The 20,771-nt window shown below is 42.4% G+C and overlaps 1 protein-coding gene across 6 annotated transcripts in view; it reads left to right on the top strand.

Annotated features, from left to right (window-relative positions):
- LOC116846655 overlaps nt 1-20,771 on the top strand; it is a 164,164-nt gene that overhangs the window by 130,683 nt on the left and 12,710 nt on the right. Inside the window, exons 2-3 of one of the 6 annotated variants that reach the window (XM_032820816.1) lie at nt 982-1,221; nt 5,373-5,439. The exons of the other annotated variants lie outside the window; for them this stretch is intronic. Coding sequence (XP_032676707.1) covers nt 5,417-5,439 — 23 coding nt within the window. The 5' untranslated portion in view covers nt 982-1,221; nt 5,373-5,416. The remainder of the gene's footprint in view (nt 1-981; nt 1,222-5,372; nt 5,440-20,771) is intronic. 6 annotated transcript variants of the gene reach the window in all.

Raw genomic sequence — 20,771 nt, 5'->3', positions numbered from 1 at the left:
TCTGTTTAAGTTAACAAGATCTTTGGCAGACTAACCAAACATGTCTGGTTAAATAATCAGAAAGATCAAGTCAAAGATCTTGTTAACTTAAACAGAATTCGGGTTACTTCAATCGGAATTTCTGGGTCGTTCATATTCAACCAGATATTTGGTTAATTCAACCAAATCTTTTTTTCCGTGCAAAATCAGTACATTCTTCACTGAGATGCTATACTCATGCGACTGACAATTCAGTTACAAGCACAGCGCACTGCAACCGGCAAAATCTCGCCGAGAGGATCAATCGATCAGTAGCGATTGTTATCGATGCAGTTTGCAAGCGCAGACGCGCGCCATTGCCACGCAAATCGCGCACGTGCCGTTAATTTCATCACCGCGAACGCAGAAAGTTGGATCTCGTGTAGCGTGTAACGAGTTTGTGTATCACAGATATTGCAGTGAGATCTCCACTGGTCAGGTTCAGCGAGATGTACGACGCGGCAGTATAAAGCGGGAGTGTCTCCACTAGAAATCACTGTATACTCGCTGATCATCGGTGAGACACTCTCCTTTCACTGACTCAATCGGAAATATGTTCACTGATCCACTTTAAGAGAGTAGTTCGAGGATTTTTCCCCTGAATGGCCATCGGCGCGTATTCTGTCTCCCTCTTTCCCCCCCTCTCTCTCTCTCTCTCTCTCACTTTCGTCATCCCGCTTCAGATTCGCAAAGTGTGTGTCTCACGGAATATCGAGCTTACGACGCACCGCTTGCAAAATAAGCCGCTTACTCATTCCTCCCACGACGTGCCAGGGGAGAGGAGGAGAGGAGAAGGGTATTTTTAAGGGATTAACACGCGCCCGCTAATCGTGGTTGTCAAGTACTCGCGTCGCGAAATCGAAACTCAAAGCGGCCAGGCCCCGGGGGGATATCGGTGACTTGGCTCAGTCGTTCCGTTCGGCCGCTTTTGTCATTCCGACCGATTTGTTATGCAAATTGTAGCGATTGAATAATGAAAAGGATGTACGGCTTTCGGAGGGCTGCCAGAGACTATCCTCGTAAAACGTGCATTATGAAGAACACGATCGATGGCGTCAGGAATGTTGCAAACGGGACAAAAGTGCTTTTGATCGATACGTTCGTGAATTATTCGCACGTGCCTTCGGGAGACTCGACTCGACGAAGAATTTCGGGAACGCCGTCGGGCAGGAGCGGAAGGGATCGCCGCAGGACGCGGAGCAGATGAGTAAACTTTTGATAGATTAGTATCCTTTAATGTTCACGCGACAGCGAGAGAATGTTCCGAGAGTGTGGCCGAGCCGTGCGGGCCGGTTCGCTGTGTGCGTTTGGTGCCTGCCTCCTCTAAACATTCAGAGGATCATTAGGATCACTTGGAGAGATCGTCGTTGGACGACGATGAGGAAACTGCCCGTGACGACGTACATTTTACTTGACTCTTTTGACTCGCATCACTGAAAAAATTATTTTTGTATTCGGAACTGAAAGGATGTTTGGTACACACGTGCATTTGATTGGTGTTACAGGCAGTGGCGTAGCCAGGGGGGCTGAGGGGGCTACAGCGGCCCCTCCGAAATTAATTTTCTGGGTTACTCTAAGTATGAGAAAAATTTTTTCAAATGATCTTGTTTTGCTCATCAAAAATAAAAAGTACAGCCACCCCCGAAACCTCTGGCTACGCCATTGGTTACATGGTTTTTTGTTTGCGTCACGTATTATTGAGGAAGCAAGATACACGCAGCGGCAATTAAATTTCTTGATTGCGCAATTACCGGATATTTGGTTGGTTCCGTTTCAACTAAATTATGGTCCGGTGTATCACACTGAGAGAAAAATGCATGATACTTGGAACTATAATGTCATAGTAAAAAGATTATAGTTAGGAATATCTTTTTTATAGTAAATGCCACCATAATGTTTGTAATATTTACAATATAAGCATAGTATAACTGACTCATATAAAACTTTTACTAAGAATTATAATTATTTGAAATAAAAAACATAGTAGAGTAGCAAATATTAAGTGGTAAGAGAAATTAACTATTTTATATAGTCAATACAATTGGAATATATATTTGGAAAATATGGGTACATGTAACTATATTCCCAAAGCGCTTTACTATACACATAGAATAATAAGATGGTGACTATAAATGTGTGTTCATTCTGCTATATCTTCGTGTTTAGATGAACTATAAATATATGTTTGAGGCCAAAACGAACTATAAAATATAGTGAGATTATAGTTATTCCAACTATTTTTTTCTCTCAGTGCACGCTCTCGTGTCGACAGTAAAATCCTTTTTTTCAGCGCATGACGACTAGCTGCGCTTCTTTTCGCTTTCGTCGCGCTTGTGTATCGCTTTGACCAAGTATAGATTAGAAGCAAAAAGAAGTCAGTTTCCTGATTACGTCCTGATCTCTTGTACGCGAAAAACGCGCACTATCCGCACGGCGCGTCACATTTTCGGGAAGTCGTAAGTATAATGGAAACTATCGCGAGTGGTAATGGACTTCCGATGTTCATAATTTGGCACAGCTGGGTGGCTGTATAATCACGAATTAAGCTCTTTGACGATCGACGGCCCGCGCGGAACGAACAGTCGCTGATTGTTCGAGCCCGGCAGACTCGCGGACGTTACGTCGACGGAAGTGCCTTCCCAAGCGAGAAGGAATCCGCAATTTCGGTGTGCCAGCTGTTATGATCTTTCCTCAATCCGCCCGCCTCGTCAGAACCGCTAATCACAGTCGGTTGTTACGGCATATGCAAAGTAGCTTCGCGATAATACGCACGTCGTAATACGTTTCCGCGGCGTAAACGCGCGAATACGCACCTCTCACGCCACGCCTAACAAAGGAAAGTGCAAATGCGGGGCTTACGGTCAGCGTCAGGGCTGATTTATTGCCGAATCGACTATTCATCTCCTTCGCCTGATCTCCGGTCTGAGAAGTCGCGCGGTCATTAGCCTGCGCGCGCGCGCGGAAACCTCATCGCGCGAGAGAATGAGAAAAAGAAACAAGAGAGAACGCCAAGAAGAGAAGTCGCAGCCGTCGGTCGTCAAAGAGTTAGCGGCGGATAAGCAATGAAGATCCGAGAAGTCCTGGTCCGAGACGGGGCCCCTCTCTCTCTTTCTTTCTCATTCAGGCCGTACTACAATTGTACTTGGAACGGAGCTGAAACTCGGCAGAACACGAAATCGACTCTGAGAAGCGCGAGAACAATATTATTTCAATTCTATTCGCGGGAATTTCCTACTGAACGGAAAATACGAGTCGCCCTTGCAACGCAAAGAAATAGGACAGAGTTGTCGAAATCGTGCCGGTCTCCTAAATCGTACCTCATCAATTCCTTTATTATTACAGAATACGAACGATGTTTTGGCGATAAAAATAGGAAATAAATGATCAATGAGTTTTGTGCGTGTTACAAACATTTCGACAAATCGAATACGATTTCAGCAACTCTTCCCCACACGAAGACACTCGCGTCGCTCGAACGCGAGTATCTTGATGAACGCGAGAATTTCAGAAAATTGCAAGTTTTAACCCTCCGCGTACAATGTTGGGTCTGTGATAGTCGAGAGAGCGTTCGATCGCTCGCCAACTTTCGCGAAAAAAGTCCGCGAAATTTTACAAACAAATCTGCTTACAGATTTTCATTTTATAACTCTACGACTTTACACCAGAAACTTCTCGGGCAGAAGAAATGCGTCCAAAAATCTTGATTCTCGACGAAACTTCTTGATAGATTAAAGTCGTCCAAGTTTGACAGACCCGGATTGTACCGCACGTCCCAAAAAGATATGATCGTACAGGGTGTTGCGTCAACACGCAGATCAGTACGACGAGCAAAACGATTGGCTGCTCCACTTTTCCATATTTCTCTCAAGAATGAGGGCGGTCTGTCCTGCGAATGAGTCTGTCGCCAAGTTCAAGCTGAGTCCATGTGAACGCGCAATTCTGACCAATATGTTGATGCAACACCCTGCACATGAAGGCTTAACCGTCCCCCGACGCGACGATCCTCCGATGTTGCACTCGGCTCGGTATCTCCGAGCTCTCTGAAAGAGAGTGACACACATCACGGTTTAACGTGATAACTGAACTCTTGCATACGCGGGCGAATTGGCACATCGGGAATTGACCCGGCGAGATTCAGAAATCGTCTCGTGTTGACCGACCAGAGTGTATCGGGGAATGAAAGGAGTTCATCTCGCCGGGCTCTCACCGACCGAGCGGCGACGAGGAGAAGACCAGAGCGGGACCAGAGCAGACGAGACGATCCCGGGGGCAGAGCGGGCAAACGTCGAACGCGAAAATCGGGACCGGGTATGAGAGAGAACGGCCGTACAAAAGGGATTTAATTGGCACCAGGCCGTAGACTCGGATCATCGTACGCGTCGCGAAATGTCCCGCGGAACCGGCTCGCTCGCTCTCGCGAGCGAGCGAGCGCGGCGACGCGAGTCATCGATTGACGACCGTAAAAGCGAGCGGCACTTGGCACGGGAATCTTTCGATGTTTAATTCTCGTTATCCGTCCGTTCATCCGCTCCCGTTTCATCCGCCTGTCTCTTTGCTTTTCATTTCTGCGGCGATTGCATTAACCGCCGTTCAGTGGTGGATTTAGGCTTAGAGCTGCGCGACGCGCACACAACCGACCGCCAGCCATGTGGACGTGTCTCCCTTTCGGTCCTCGCGGCGCCAATAGCCAAAATGACGAGGAAGAATCTTTTTTTTTTTTTTTTTAATATAAATCCCGGTCGGAGACGAATTTTTTTTTTAATAAAAATCCTGGTTGGGGCGAGTTTTTTTTTAATGAAACCCCGTGGTCTCGTGATTCACGAACGGAAAAAGGGGAGAGCATGATTGAGCGTGTCCTTCGCTGAAAAATCGCGACCGCGGAATCGAAGAGGAATCTGTGCTTCGGACGAGGTGCGAGATTTCGCGTCGCAATCTGGCCGCATGAATCCGTCACTGCGTCGTTTGCTTGAATGATCGACGAGTGATCCGTGATGTAAGCACGAATTCCTCCGTCGCGAATTTCGTCCCCCTGCCGAATCGAGCGTCATCGCGACAAGATCATCTTCGCCTGGTCGCTCGGTTGGAGACGAGTCGGGGGATGTGTTCGCTCTTTGTCCGAGGGCACCGAACGTGTCGACGGCTCTCTCTCTCTCTCCCTCTCTCTCACTCTCCTCGCCGTCGAGGGCGTCGAGAGAGGTCGTCGACGCGCTCCGATAATAAATGATGTTTTATCTGTCGTGCGATGCCCGGCGGACGTAGCCGGCGAACGAGGGAAGAGACGAAGGAGGAGGAGGAGGAGGAGGAGAGAGAATTGTAATGCGACGAGGCGTCAATCTGCTTTTTCGTTCGCGCAGGGTGCGACAAATCATGTCGAGGCCGCACCGTCTGGCCGCGTCTAATGCAAACTTTACGGAGCAGCAGGTAATCGTATATTCGGCTCGTACACACACACACACACACACACACACACTGAAAACGGAATTCTGCTGTCGAGACGAGGATTTGCTACATCCAATCCAAATTTGCTTAAATTAAGATCTACCAAATTTGGTTGACCTCGTTTTAACCTTCTCCGCACCGAAATATGAAAAAAGTATGAGAAAATTATTTCTCTTCAAAATATGAAATATGATTAAGTCTTCAATAAAGAGAAATAAGAGAAAACTGACTCCAAATGGAATCACGATATATTTTCTGGATAGATGAGTAAAAATCACACCTGATTCCACTTCCAATCACTAGACCTCTTGAAATAAGTAGCCGCGAAATATACGCGATTTCAAGTGGAATCATTGGCCCAGGAAGAGTTAATCGAATTATAGTGCGGTGTAAAAACTTCCGTGAAATTTCCGTTTCGACAATAAAATCCTTTTTTCCAGTGTGTAACTACTAACATCATATTTACTTATACATATATCCACTTTATAAAAAGTGCGTATTAAATAAATTTCGAGTGTATCGGAACGGGTGAAGCTTCTTTTCCACGACTCTGATTGGTTGCGGCTAGATCCGTGCCGCTTGCAGCTGTCAAACGATGACAGAATAGAGATATTACTTTACGTCAATGTATTTATATTTTATGTCTATTCAATTAGACGAGCTAAATCTTTTTGTTTCTTGTAATAAATGTTAGATAAATAACGCATTTTTTATCCTAGTTTAAAATATTTTCCAAATAAGAAGGTACACATTTTCTTAGCTTTTCACGAAAGCAATTGTTTCTCCCATGCAATAATTTAGATTTAAGTGAATGCATTATTAGTGCCGGATAAATATTCTTAGCTTTTAGATTTCTTTTTCTCTCAGTGTATATGCCCGTTACTAACGTGCGCATAAACCTTCAGTAACACCGGACAGGGCGGGGCGGATCGGAGAGCTAGTAGTCGCTAAATAAATTACGAGCGAGATTTTAATTTCCAAATCCGGACGCGCGCGTGCGATTGTAATGCAAACGGGAAGTAAAACGAACGCAATCAATTTTTATCGTGGATCGATGGGTATTCCGAAACATGTGCGTTCCGGTGTTATTAATAACGTTTATCAAATACTACAATGGGCCGACGTATCGCCGCTGTATCGTGACAAAAAGAATATATATCTATTATTTTTTATTTTTTTTCGGGATATACAGTCGACGTCGAATGGCTCGTCGAGCCCTTTTTTGCGAATCGACGAGAGCGATATCGACAAGCGAAAAGGGGAGGAGTAGGGGCGCTTGGTGCTCTCCGGAACTTATGAGCGTTCGGCTCGATAAAAGTGTGAGCGGTTCGTTTCTTTCTCTTTTTCCAATTTCCCCACTCTCCCTCTCTCTCTCTCTCTCTCTTTTATTTTCGCGACAACGGCGCGATGTTTCTCCCGCTCACGGCCCCGTTGTTGTTAATTCGCCAATCGCTGAATGGGAGAGAGAGAGCGAGAGAGTGCAGGGAGCGAGCGTCATAATTTCCGTGCTGCGCGTCGCGCCCGAAGCGATATTTCTTCCGCGATTCCTTTGTCCGCCGTGGCGCGCGCGCGCACGAGCGACAAAGGACGCGATAATTGCAAAGCCCTGTACGCACGGCCGATCGTTTTCGCGTGCGTTCCATGGCGTGCGAACGCGCGGCCAACAATGCGCCGCGGGTCGCTGGACATTGTTACGGGCGACGCTTAATTTCTGCGCGCGCGCGCGCGCGCTTATTTTCGGGTACCGCAAGTGGCGTGCTCCACGGTGAGTCGCATTTTCGATCGCTGAGGCGAGAGTGTATGAAGTTGGCACCCCACTTTTTGAAATTTATAATTTTGAAAGTTGTTCCAGATTGTTCTGACTTTGTACCACATTGTTCCAAAGTGATATTGCTTCATTCGAAACGGTTTTCGAATAAAACAAAAAAAATGATTTTTTGAGCTGGCACCCCACTTTTCGAAAATCGAACATTCTGATACCGCAATAGATTGTTCTAGTTGTTCCAAACATTGTTCCAAAAGGACAAATCCGTAAGTTGAATTATAAGTCCAAAAAATGAAAAAAATGTTTTTGACCTGGCACCCCATTTTTTGAAAATAAAGCATTCCGATACCGATATAGATTGTTCTAGTTGTTCCAAACATTGTTCCAAAAGCACAAAACAATAAGTTTAATTATAAGCTCGAAAAATTAAAAAAAAGTTTTTTGACACAGTCTATCGGACCAAGAGTAAACTTATACCATCTTTCTTGTTCCAACCGAGATCTTTTTGTTCTGAGTTGTTCTAGGCTTAAGAATTATAGTTCTAGAGTATGAGACTCATAAGATCATTCGTTCTCCGAAAATTCGTAAAAAAATCGATTTGACAGTACTCGACGTCAAGAGTAAACACATGCTTCCTTTCTTGTTCCAACCGAGATCTTTTTGTTCTGAGTTGTGCTAGGCTTAAGAATTATAGTTTTAGAGTATGAGACTCGTAGCGTCATCCGTTCTCCGAAAATTCGAAAAAAAATCGATTTGACAGCACCCGACGTCAAGAGAAAACACATGCTTCCTTTCTTGTTCCAACTGAGATCTTTTTGTTCTGAGTTATACTAGGCTTAAACGACGAAGCAATTTCACTTTATTTTGTCATGACATTTTGTAATTATTTCCGCCAATTTTCCTATAATAAAGATTAATTTTTGTAAGAAATCATCTTTTTCTTGAATTTTTGTCACCTCAGAAATATATTTCAATCATCCTTATTTTCAATCATCCAAATAATTATACTTTTTTAAATCAGTATATAGAACTTTTTTTTTTAAGAAAATAGTTTCATCTAAAAAAACCTGAAAATATTTTTGTTAATTTTAATATGTTGTTAAGTTATGAATTTTTTTTACGAAATTACATTTGTCGATTTCGGTAAATTTAAATTGTTATTGCAAAAAATTGTTAATAAATGACTAAAGTAACTATTGGAACATAAAATATAATCTCTCTAGAGTATCCCAGAATTTTTTCAGATTTTTTAGATGATCGATTTTTTTTCGAATTTTCGGAGAACGGATGACGCTACGAGTCTCATACTCTAGAACTATAATTCTTAAGCCTAGAACAACTCAGAACAAAAAGATCTCGGTTGGAACAAGAAAGATGGTATAAGTTTACTCTTGGTCCGATAGACTGTGTCAAAAAACTTTTTTTTAATTTTTCGGGCTTAATTAAACTTATTGATTTGTGCTTTTGGAACAATGTTTGGAACAACTAGAACAATCTATATCGGTATCAGAATGCTTTATTTTCAAAAAATGGGGTGCTAGGTCAAAAATATTTTTTTCATTTTTTGGACTTATAATTCAACTTACGGATTTGTCCTTTTGGAAACAATGTTTGGAACAACTAGAACAATCTATTGCGGTATCAGAATGTTCGATTTTCGAAAAGTGCCAGCTCAAAAAATTTTTTTTGTTTTATTCGAAAATCGTTTCGAATGAAGCAATATCACTTTGGAACAGTGTGGTACAAAGTCAGAACAATCTGGAACAACTTTCAAAATTATAAATTTCAAAAAGTGAGGTGCCAACTTCATACACTCCCGAGGCGAGCGTGATATCTCATGATATCCGCGACGTTTAATTATCCCATCGATCGACGAGATTGTCGTATGACTTCGCACACGACGACTAACGAATCTCGATAACTAATTTCACGATTTATTCGATGATTATATTAGTTGAGAGAAATATTGATTCGTCAGTGTTATCCGACGCTGGTCTATTTCGCCAAGATGGAAAAAGAACAGAAATCTCACGATGAGGACAAACTTGGCGCAGTCCAAAGTATCCGGTAGGGACAATTTTCACCGCAGGAGAAGAAAAGTTTGTGCGAATCGCCTCGACGGAATCAGTTCGGAGATCGTCCTCTCGTCGTCGTGTGCGCTACGAGACCGCCGAATCCGATTTTGTCTGCCTTGAGAACGGCGAAGTCGAAGAAGTTGCATATAGTACACGATTGCCGAGCTACAAATGAAGCAAATGATTAGATCAGTGGTAGAGAAGGCTGGCCGCGGTCTATCGACGCCGCGAACAACGATCGCGTGTTCTCGTCCAACTAGTTAGCTGATTACACCGCACTCCCTCTCGTTAGTTAACTCCTTCTTGCCGGTCGGGCCAGCCGTACAGAGGACACAGTCGGCGGCGCGAGATAAGGCGATTACGGTTGAAGGATCTGAAGGACCGAGTCGCCGTTACACGCGCGAGACGAAAAGAACGTGGTCGGGGAAACGTGTGTTGTTCCCCCCGTATTCGATCGTCGGGACTCCCGCAGGACTCGCCTTCTCTCTTCCTCGCATTCACGCTCATTAGCGCTGCACCCGAGTCAAACTTTAAATCTGCTTTGTTACGTTTAAATATCCGGGAAGGATATCAGTACATGTATAATGCACGAAAATGAAGCCCTACTTAGAGCCTTCAAATGACACACAAAATGCCACTTGAAGGTTCTTAAGAATATCTCTTGTCAAAGTAGCTCGAGTGGAATCAAAAGAAATCGTCCGAGTCGAAATTTTAGCTCTATGTTAAGTCTTGAATTCTACAACGCAGCAGGAGCTTGGTTTGCAAAGTAGGTTTAATTCTAATGATACAATTTACTACTACTTTAACTGACATAATGAAACTTCCCTTTTTACTATAGTTTTCAGAGTATCAAGGTAAGAGCGATAAATGCAACATTGAGGTCAAAAATAAAATCAGAATTACGACCTGCGGCCTTATTCCCGAAAAATATCGCGTTCGATATTTCTAGGAGAAGCTATAGTTCACGTATACTACAGCTTTGCATCGAAATATCGTATACGATATTTTTCAAGAATGCGGCCCCTGAACATCTTGGAGTGAGGAAACGAAGTCGAGAGGAGAAGTACTCGGAGCCTCTGCGATCTCCCGAGGAAGATCTTTCTTTCATTTATCAAAAACACGTATCTCATAGCTAGCCGAGGAGATCCCGCTTTTCCGATCTCTCTTTCTCCTCCCTCTCCCTCTCTCTCTCTCTCTCTCTCTCGCGATTATTTCGCGCGCGAAGCCGCGTGTCGTTAATTATACCGTTAATACCGCAAGAGATTGAATCGATATCGCGAGTGCGCAGCGAGACTCCATTTCGACGGGTCAATTTATTCGCGTGCACGCTATTTGTCTTCGCGGCCGCGTGTAATGAATTCTTCATACATCGGTCTTTCCGCCTTATTTCCCTTCTTTTTTTTCTTTCTTTTTTCTCTGCACATTACACTCGTGCATGTACGTACATACGTACGTACATGCGCGGCGCACGGCACTGAGCGAGGTGACACGCGAACGAGTAATTTGCGCGTTAGGCCGCGCCTTTATCGCGTTCTGCCTAATAACCTGTTAATATGCCCCTCGCAATCAGACATTGGTCTATATTAAACGTACTCGTGGCCGTCGAAATGACTCGGTATATTATCTACGGAACCTTTGCTCTCTCTCCCTCTCCCCCCTCTCTCTCTCCCCCTCTCCCTCTCTCTTCCTCTCTCCCTTTCTCTCTCCCTCTCTCTCCCTTTCTCTCTCTCTCTCCCTCTCTCTCTGTATCCCGTGGCGACCGGCAACTCGCTCTCGTGAGCCCTGCTAATTACGACCGCACGCACGCACCTAGCGATTAATTAAACAAATTAATTTAATAAACTCCAGCGCAATCGCGCCGAGCGATCCAGCCGGATGATCGGCGATCGGCCAAAGCGCGGCCAAACCGCTTTTATTCACCTCGAAAAATACAATCTTGTCTTTAACGGAATCCTTTGAATCCTCCAGAGGATTTTACTTTCGTATACGACTCCTCTCGAGAGAGCATCCTTCTAAAATCAAAAGGAAATTATTCGAAGCGCAATATTCCTAAAGTTAGCGCAATAATCCTGTAGATTTCCGATTAATAATGCAATTAGAAGAGGAATTCTCTTTCGGCAAAGAGATTTTCGCTCAGAGTGTGAGGCCACAGAAAATATGCATCTTTTGCCAAGGATTGGAGTCCTTTTTCGAATACTCATCGCGCAATCAACAAGATCGATATCAATTCTCGTAATCGACAAACATTTTCGCAACATTCGCGAATTGAGCGACAGTGAGAGCAAGCGGTGAATATTAATCATGACGGATTCGCAGTCACGTCATGGGCGCGTCAATCACGCAGAGAGGCGAGCAGAATTAGAGTTACAGGGAGAGAGAGAGAGAGAGAGAGAGAGAGAGGGAAATCGCGAACGGATATTCATATTTTAACGATCTTGTGTACAATAACGGCTATTTATTTTATTACCGGGAACGGGAGTGACGTCACGCTTACGTGCGGTTTCGCAGTCGTCTGGATTAACCCTAACACACATGGCGGGGGTATATATACGCGACGGAGGTGGATACGATGACAAGGTGTTATTGATTTCTGTTGATTGTACACAAGCGGAGTATAATTGGCCGAGACTCGGACACAGGCCAAATGGCAAGCCGAAATGTATTACCGCATCGTAATGAAAATTGGCCGTTGCGAGGGCCGTGTGCGGTCACCGCCAATAGGATCACTGGATTTGTTAACAGTATTCCGGAATTGTCCTGCAAATTACCGTCCCCTGTTAATACTCCGTTGATTCGTCGCGGACAAGCGAAAGAGCTCCGTACGCCGCCGAAAATCGATCGTATTTTTAATTACTTCCTCAAAATTAAACTCTCCTTCTCCTTGGTTCGGTTCGTCCGCGCCTGTTTCTTTCTTTCTCTTTCATCGATATTGTTTCTCGACGCTGAAGATAATAAACACGTGTCCAAAATACAGGCAAGGTCCGTGCTCTCTTAAAGTGAATCAGTGAATAGTCACTGAAATCAGTTATGAATATAGCACTGAGCCCTTTCAATATTATACTTATAACTGCAATTAGTATATATTTACTATTTTCAGTAATGTTTGACTGATTCATTCAAAGAATATTAATAGTCGTTACCCGAAACTTGCTTCAGATGAAATATTTAGTCAATTTTAATTTAGAATTTTAAAACGTGAATTTTTTAGCTGAATCGAGATTATGCAAATGCGATGTCACATGTATTATATAATTCAAATGAAGAACTTCTGACTACATTCAGATCTGAGTATCTCACGTAGGATAAGTTTGAAGTAACGACTATCAATACGAATCTAAATGCGACTTGGTGAAAGAATTATGTCCAACATATATTATAGTCTCATATATCTCGTGTACACACACACTCAAGCCAAAATTTTGATTCTATTTCCGACTTCATGTTTCATCAAACACCTATTGGTAATCTGAAGACTATAATCTCTTTAACCCCTGTTAAATGTTCTATTCAACTTATTAACTTTGCTAAGAGGTCCTTTGGAATTTTAAAACCTACAAGTAGCATTTCATACGCATTTCTCGTCTTTTGGAGATGCTAAGTAGGACTTCAGTTTCCATGTGTATTAAATATATACTGATTCTTCGGAATATATAAATGTTAAAAAGTTCAGATTAAAGAGAGGACGAAAAAGCAAAGTATCTCTGTGGAAGCAAAGTATCGGTGTCGCCGACGAAGCGTTCGAATTACATTTTCTCCTTCATTTTATCCATTTTTTTCGAGGCTGTTTGCTCAATCTTTCATTTTTTAAGGCTAATACTTACCAAATTGTTTGGTCATATTCGCTTATATGTTAAGTTGAAACTGTTCCATCATAGCTTATTTAGTAACCATTATGCAGGCTGGATGGATAAATCTTTTTTTCAGTATGGTGTTTTTCGTTGCTTCGCGCAGGCCGCTGCTCGGAACAACGAGCGACGCGCCGCAGCCCGCAGCGGCGAAAAGCCAATCGCGCTCGTTCTATTGTTTCGACCGTTTCGCAGGTACGAATACACATAGCCAACTACCGCTCGATTGCTTTGTATTTGTGGAAGGGTTACGTTGAACCGAGTCGGTGGGTGGGTAGGGCGCGCCGATTGTTTGTCCGTTCATTTTACGGCTGAAAGGGCCCGCGCGAATCGGGCGAACCTGACGGTCAGGTGGCGCAGGTGAATGTGTAAGCAGCAACGGAACCGGATATGAGCCGATTTGGCCACCGAGCGCGACAAGTTATCACCCGCCACATTACTTTGCACGGAACACATTAAAGATATATCACTTGCTTAAATATGGTTGCTGCAACAAAATATTCATTCACCCATGCATACAAAATGGTAACCGCAGCAGCATAGTTGCATCACTCTAGTTACCTTTGTGTGATGATAATGTATACCCGAGTCGAAGTTTTTGATACTTTCCATCACTTTCCATCTCAATATTCTACTTAAGACTCCTCTTGCATTGTCTATCTCTTTTTAATGACTTCAGAAGCGAGAAAATGCATGCTAAAAATTCTTGCAAAATATGTTAAAATAAAAATATATATCTATAAAGTAATACTTGCAATCAATTAAACAAATTTGTAAGATATTCCGTGCACTCCCCTTTTGCTCTAACAATCAATAATTTACGTGTATCGTAAATATCGTAAATTAACGTGACATACAATTCATCTTCTTAATCTATTTCTTCGCCTATTTTTATTCAGATTAATTTACAATAAATTATTGATTGTTAGAGCAAAAGGCAAGTGCACAAAATATCTTACAAATTTGTTTAATCGATTGCAAGTGTTACTTTATGGATATATATTTCTATTTCAATGTATTTCGCAAGAATTTTTAGCATGCATTTTCTCGCTTTTGACGTCATTAAAAAGAGATGGACAATGCAAGAGGCCAAGAGCCTTGACGGCTATTTTGATATTCTGAAAGTTACTCTCTTAAAATGAATTAGTCAAACATCATTGAAAACAGTGAATATACATTGATTGCAGTTGTAAGTATAGCACTGAAAGTGCTCTTTTGATTGCTAGTAGATATTGCATCTACTAACTTTGGCGGTAGGTCCTCTTTTTAGAATCTGCAAGTGGCATTTTGTGTTTTCTGCCATTTAGAGGTTGAGCAGAATTTCAGTATTAAACATATACTGATCTTTCAGAATATACAAATATCAGAAAGTTCAAGTCGAATTCAGCTTAAAATTTCGACTTGGATATAATTGATATAACTCAGTTATAACTTTGGTACAATTACATCAACTACGTCAATGTAGTTGCGCGCGATTTGGCAAAATCGGAACCAGAAATCGGTTGGACTGACATTTATCGTGGATACATTCTGGTTGGAGCAAACAGATATCGTCGCTATAACTCAGCAATCGCTTTGTAGTTGCAGCAACCACATAATCGCTTATTCCCTGTCTCATTATTAAATCTGGTCGACACAACCTGACTTACATGATTTGGGCCAATCGTATTTTTTTCCGTGTATGATCACTCACCAAGACAAGACTCTCGTCTTCGTTTCCAGGCGAAAAGCTGCGACAGTCTCGCGACATTCGGTCGCATTTCACCACGACAGCCAGAAAAATCGAACGCCGACCGATGCGCTCCTAATAAATCTGTGTGATAATTCAACACCGGCGATATACGCCAGCGTAATATGCCTCGGACCTGTAATTCATACCTCACGATCAGGGAAATTGAATTTGCGCGCGCGGCAGGCAACGTGGGTTTGACAAAGAGACCTTCGTGAACTGCTGCGATTCATAACCGGTGCTATCCGCCGATAACGCGACACCGACGACGTTACGCAGCCCGAGCGCGGTGAAATTTATTAGAATGACAGCTGATGGTAGCGGAGAAGATGGCGGTGTGGTGGTGGATAGCACAGCGTGTATGTACACGCTCTGAAATTGTACGTGATGTTAGTTCGCTGTCTTGGCCATAAAATTTTTACCATTTATCCTTCCACTAAGCAGGTGCATTTCGCGTAACGCTGAACGTCGCGTTGAGGGATATTACGGAGTTTTGTACGGAGCACTTTCGGCTTCTTTGCGCTTTCTTCATCCAGGAGTTCTTTGGGGAACGGAAAATATCGCGAATTAAGACCCACCGACGCGAGAAGAAAACGTGATACTTCTCACCGTCGTATTTATTGTATCTATGCCTCAATGTACACTGAGAGAAAAAAATAGTTGGAATAACTATAATCTCACTATATTTTATAGTTCGTTTTGGCCTCAAACATATATTTATAGTTCACCTAAACATGAAGATATAGTAGAATGAACACAGATTTATAGTCACCATCTTATTACTCTATATATATGGTAAAGCACCTTTTGGGAATATAGTTACATGTACCTATATTTGCCAAATATTTCAATTGTATTGACTATATAAAATAGTTAATTTCTCTCACCATTCAATATTTGCCATCTTACTATATTTTTATTTCAAATAATTATAATTCTTGGTAAAAATTTTACACGGATCAGTTATACTATACTTATATTGTAAATATTACAAATATTATGATAACATTTACTATAAAAATTATATTTCTAACTATAATCTTTTTACTATGCCATTATAGTTTCAAATATCATACATTTTTCTCTCAGTGTAATTTAATACACAAGCATACGCACGGCAGACGTCGCCATCACAACTCATCGACCGTATCGCGCGTAATCATTCACCAAACTTTCTCAAATAATAACACAAAGCTTTACATAGTTGTTTGCGAAATGATGGGGGAATTTAATGTGTTCTACCTACGGGTGTGTCAATAATCGTCAGGCACCTGCTAGAATAAAAGGATTCCGTCTTGTGGGATGAGATTATATCTTTTTTAGATGTATGCATCTCTTTCTCTCCGATTCCCTTTCCGTAACAAAGCGTATTTGGACTGCGTCTCCGCAATGCTACGTCCTCTCCTGTTTCCGATAACCGCGATAAGCACTCTGATCTCGATTAAAACCCTCAAATCATTCTGAGAAATAACCGTCCGCGCAGAGGCAGACGATCTAATCTTTTCTCCCACTGTGGAAAGGATTAGAGTGTTATATCGTCCGTCGCGGAGACCTTCCGGGGGGAGACACATTCAGAGAGATAGAGAGAGTACATTCGCGTTATAACGCGAAAAATTTCAGCCGCAATAATCGTGCCGATGAAATATACGCGTCTCAACTTCCGCCGCGCGCATTACCGCAGAGTGCAACGCAGCGGGAACGTCGACCGAGCCAAAAAACCGTAACCTCGTGGCATCGACGGTGCATCAGCCGCAATTTCTCAAGGGTGAAGTATAATTTCTGCCGCGGGACATAACCTTCCGTCGTCCCGACGTCGTGTGGCCGTCGTGAAAATAAGCAGCTGTGCCGCCTCCGACGTATATATGGGCGCCATGCACGTCTGTCGGTCGGTCGGTCGGTCGGTCGGTCGGTCGGTCGGCTGGCTGACTGGCTGGTCGCTCACTCGCTCTGCGACCTGCCCAAAATTGGCGTAATTTCGCTCGCCCTATCGCCCGGAAATGATAGCATCTGCCGAATACGGCTGCTCGACCGTTAAGAGATTTTATAGGGCTGATATGGCCGCCGCTCCGGGGTTGCCCGACACGTTGCGCGACGACTGCGCGAGACAGGATGCAAATTTGTCTTCGCGTGTACACTTGTGATTAGCCATACGACGTCACCATGCATACCTCACATCCTGCTCGCGAATTATTCCGTGGCGCACACAATGTCATGTCTTCTTCAGGCTCGATTATGTGATTCTCCCTCTCTTTCTCTCTCTCTCTCTGTCTCTCGTGTCGAGAGGCGCGCGAGAAATTGTGGAAAAGCGTGGAAAGAAACGGCGATTCAATGAGGCGAACGCGATGAACGCATCGCCGTCCGACGGAGCAACGTAACGTCAGACAGCCGTTATTGGCTTTTGAAGAGTAATAATCGAAGGTAGCGGTCTTCGTGCACCTGCATCTGCCGCTCGAATTAAAGTTAGTCCGTTATCTCCAGTCGCTGTGACCCTCTACGTAAATGACGTGGTGCGCCTGTCGCAGAGCGACTTGCAAGAATTCACGCAGCACACGGATTTATATTTTCATAATCGTGATCGCGCTATAAACGCACGAAGCAATGACAAAGACACACATAAGCTGTCCAACAGCACACTGAGGGAAAAGTATAATTGCTTTCGGCGTCAGCGATACTTTCTTGTGATTTTAACTACAAAAATAATTAGAAGAACCGTTGTTTCAGTAAGTATTATTAGAAAGATGGTTCTTCTAATTATTTTTTTTATTAAAATCGCAAAAAAGTACAGTTGACGTCGAAAGCGACCATAATTTTCTCTCAGTGCACATGAAATGAAAGGATAGCCAATTACTGCAAAGTGTCTGCAGTATCTATTCCTCGCTCACAAAATTCCATGGTATGAAAAAAAATTCTCGCCATAAAACTCTCCCCGTGCGTAAGGTTAGTCATGATATCACCGCCGACGAGCGAGGACCCTTCGTCGCGTTTGATGCCGCCTGACTGTAATTCCTATCGAGCATTATCTGCGCCTCCGGAGCGTCCGGTATTTCTACGGCGTCTGCGTGCACGCACACACGCACGCCACGAGGGACGCATCGTCCTTCGTCCGTACGCGTGCAATATCTACCTGGCCGCAACTCGCGGTCGGACGCGCGCGCTACGCCGCGTCGTGTGTGCGTATCGGCACATAACTACGTGTGTACACACACGTAGTTATGCGAAATACCGCCATGCGGGATATTTACTGCGGGACCGACATTAAGGGATGTTTGGGCATCTTAGGGCGACGTCGCGCATCACGAGAGGGAGGAGAGAGAGAAAGAGAGAGCCATGTTCTACACTCTCTTAAAGTGAATCAGTGAAACATCATTGAAAGCAGTAAATAGGTGTACAACTTTGCTTCCGCCGTTTTCCTATAGATGGCTTTAGCGGTAAGTGGTGGTCGAAATAAATAGATCATAGACGTCATACAATAAACTTGGTCGACATAACATCTGTCGACATAAGAAACATTAGTCGATTTGTGTCTGCATCATAAAGTTATTCTCGATTGAAAATGTCAGTTTACGAGCCAAACTCTCGTCATTTGCGGGAGGTTTTAATTTTCTGCTTCAATATGAAGAAATCTGCGGCTGAGGCTCATCGAATGCTCTCAAATACTTATGGTGAGGCCGCTATTAGTGAAAGAACGTGTCGTGAGTGGTTTTAACGCTTCAAGAACGATGATTTTGATGTCGAAGACCGGCATAGCGGTGGAAGAGAGAAGGTTTTCGAAGATGCAAAATTGGAGGCATTAATTGATCAAGACTCGTGTCAAAATCAAGAAGAATTGGCACGATCATTGGGAGTGACTCAACAAACCATTTCAAAACGCCTCAAAGCCATGGGAATGATTCAGAGGCAAGGAAATTGGGTGCTTTACTGCTACACTGATTTACAGCTACAAGAGGAGGGCAAATAGTGATAGTTTAAATTTCTCCTATATTTCCCGCGTCTATGCTACTGCCAATAGCGAGTAAGTTCTCGAACATATAATCATCTTTGAAAAAAACAATTAACTTGCTAAGCCAAACATAGCTAATAAAGAAACCTAAAATTTTGGTCTTTGTGAAACAAGGCAAAACCTGAATCTTATTCGAGTATTTCTATTTAGATTTTGACTCTCGAACTCCTAAATGAGATTTTACCTGTTCAGCGTTGTACAATATGTGTTTCTTTTAGTCTGATCTAACCTCTATATGTATATATCAATTCGTTTATTATTTTAAGTGTTTTAAAAGAAGAGGCAACTCCTAGGACAAATTTTAACGTTACTTGACTTATTCAAGTTGTTAGTTGAATTGCATTTCTTTCCATTTATTTTGTTGAGTGTAACTTAAATGTCATTAAACTAGATTTAAATACAGAAAATATTAATAAGTAATTTGAAAAATCACGTCATATTATTTCACCAAAATTAGATTTTATACATCATTTGTTTTAATAAAATTCTTACATATATGGTAGTAAAGAAATTATATTTCAATTTTTAGTTAGTCATACATCGTTAAAAGAGAGACTGAATGGAAGTTCAGGAGTTTTTCATGATTTGCCCCACTCTGAGACAAATAGTGACAAAATGCAGATTTTAGTTTCTATAAAAGTCTAGTTATTCCATATGACTTGTGGATTTTGTACTTAAGTTTTTCGTATAATTAAAAGTGGAAAGTATCGTTTTAGTAAAACATTCGATCTCGATAACTTGAAAATAGCTTACACGAGGGAGAAAAAAATCCGTCACTATTTGCCCCACTCTCCCTTACAACACTGAAACTGCTCAGTGCTATATTTATAACTGATATCAGTGACTATTTACTGATTCACTTTAAGAGAGCATGGAGAGAATTTTCAAGTAAAAATTATTATAGGATTTTGTAACCGAGGAATAGATCAATATTCTGCAATAATTCGCCGTCCTTTTGTTTCACACACACACACACACACACACACACACACACACACACACATATAATCGTCCTATTACAAATAATATAAAATTATAAATAATTTATTCGTTCGATGGAATTAATTATTAATCAAACTTTGTTATAATCAATTATACACTGATTAGTTTCAAAATAAATCTTATCAATCGATTCAGAATTCGATTCGTGATTACATATGTGACGATTAATTAATTTTGATTATTGATTTGCCGATTATTTTAATCAAGAGAAATGTTTATCGTTAAATACTCGACGCTGCTGTGGATATTATGTAACGATCGAATACTGAAAGGAACTCATTGCCACGCGTAGCAAGTCACGACTTCTGCGAATGACTTCGATGAATATTTTGTCGATCTGAAATCTGGATTGAGCAATGAGTTCAAGTCGCTCAAATGAGACGTCTCAACTGGCCGAATCATCGTCGCCGTCGTTATCGACATTATAGTGTAGCAGCGATAAATGCTCGATGCAATCGCAACGGTGAATAATAGCTTGATAATTAATTTCGATGTTAATAAATCTCGCTAAGTAACGCTCGATAATTAATAATTCATGCCCGCGTTTTAATAAACTTCCGACTAATATGCGTAATGAACAATAACAGGTAATAATAATCGATAATATAAACTTCCCTCGTATTAATGTATTTTCGAGCAATAATAACCGGTGAAACAATTGTTACCGTCGATCGGAGTTCCTCGGGCCGGCGTCTTCGCGCTCGCGATTGATAAATTTTGCTTCGCTATTTTGTTGCCTCGGCTTTGGAAAATAACTTTATTTCTGACATGTTAATCTTCAAACGCGATTACATGGCGTTAAACGAACTTAAGTTGCTTGCAAAAATATATTTTGTATCATGTTTTTCTCAACGAAGAAAAATCTGCTCTCTCTCTCCCCCTCTCCCCCCCCCCCCCC

Source organism: Odontomachus brunneus, unplaced genomic scaffold, assembly GCF_010583005.1.
Source record: "Odontomachus brunneus isolate Ranch 3 - 2012 unplaced genomic scaffold, Obru_v1 Obru_scaffold_004, whole genome shotgun sequence".
Lineage (NCBI taxonomy): Eukaryota > Metazoa > Arthropoda > Insecta > Hymenoptera > Formicidae > Odontomachus > Odontomachus brunneus.
The sequence above is the reverse complement of the archived record's forward strand: the minus strand, read 5'-3'. Positions and strand labels throughout refer to the sequence as shown.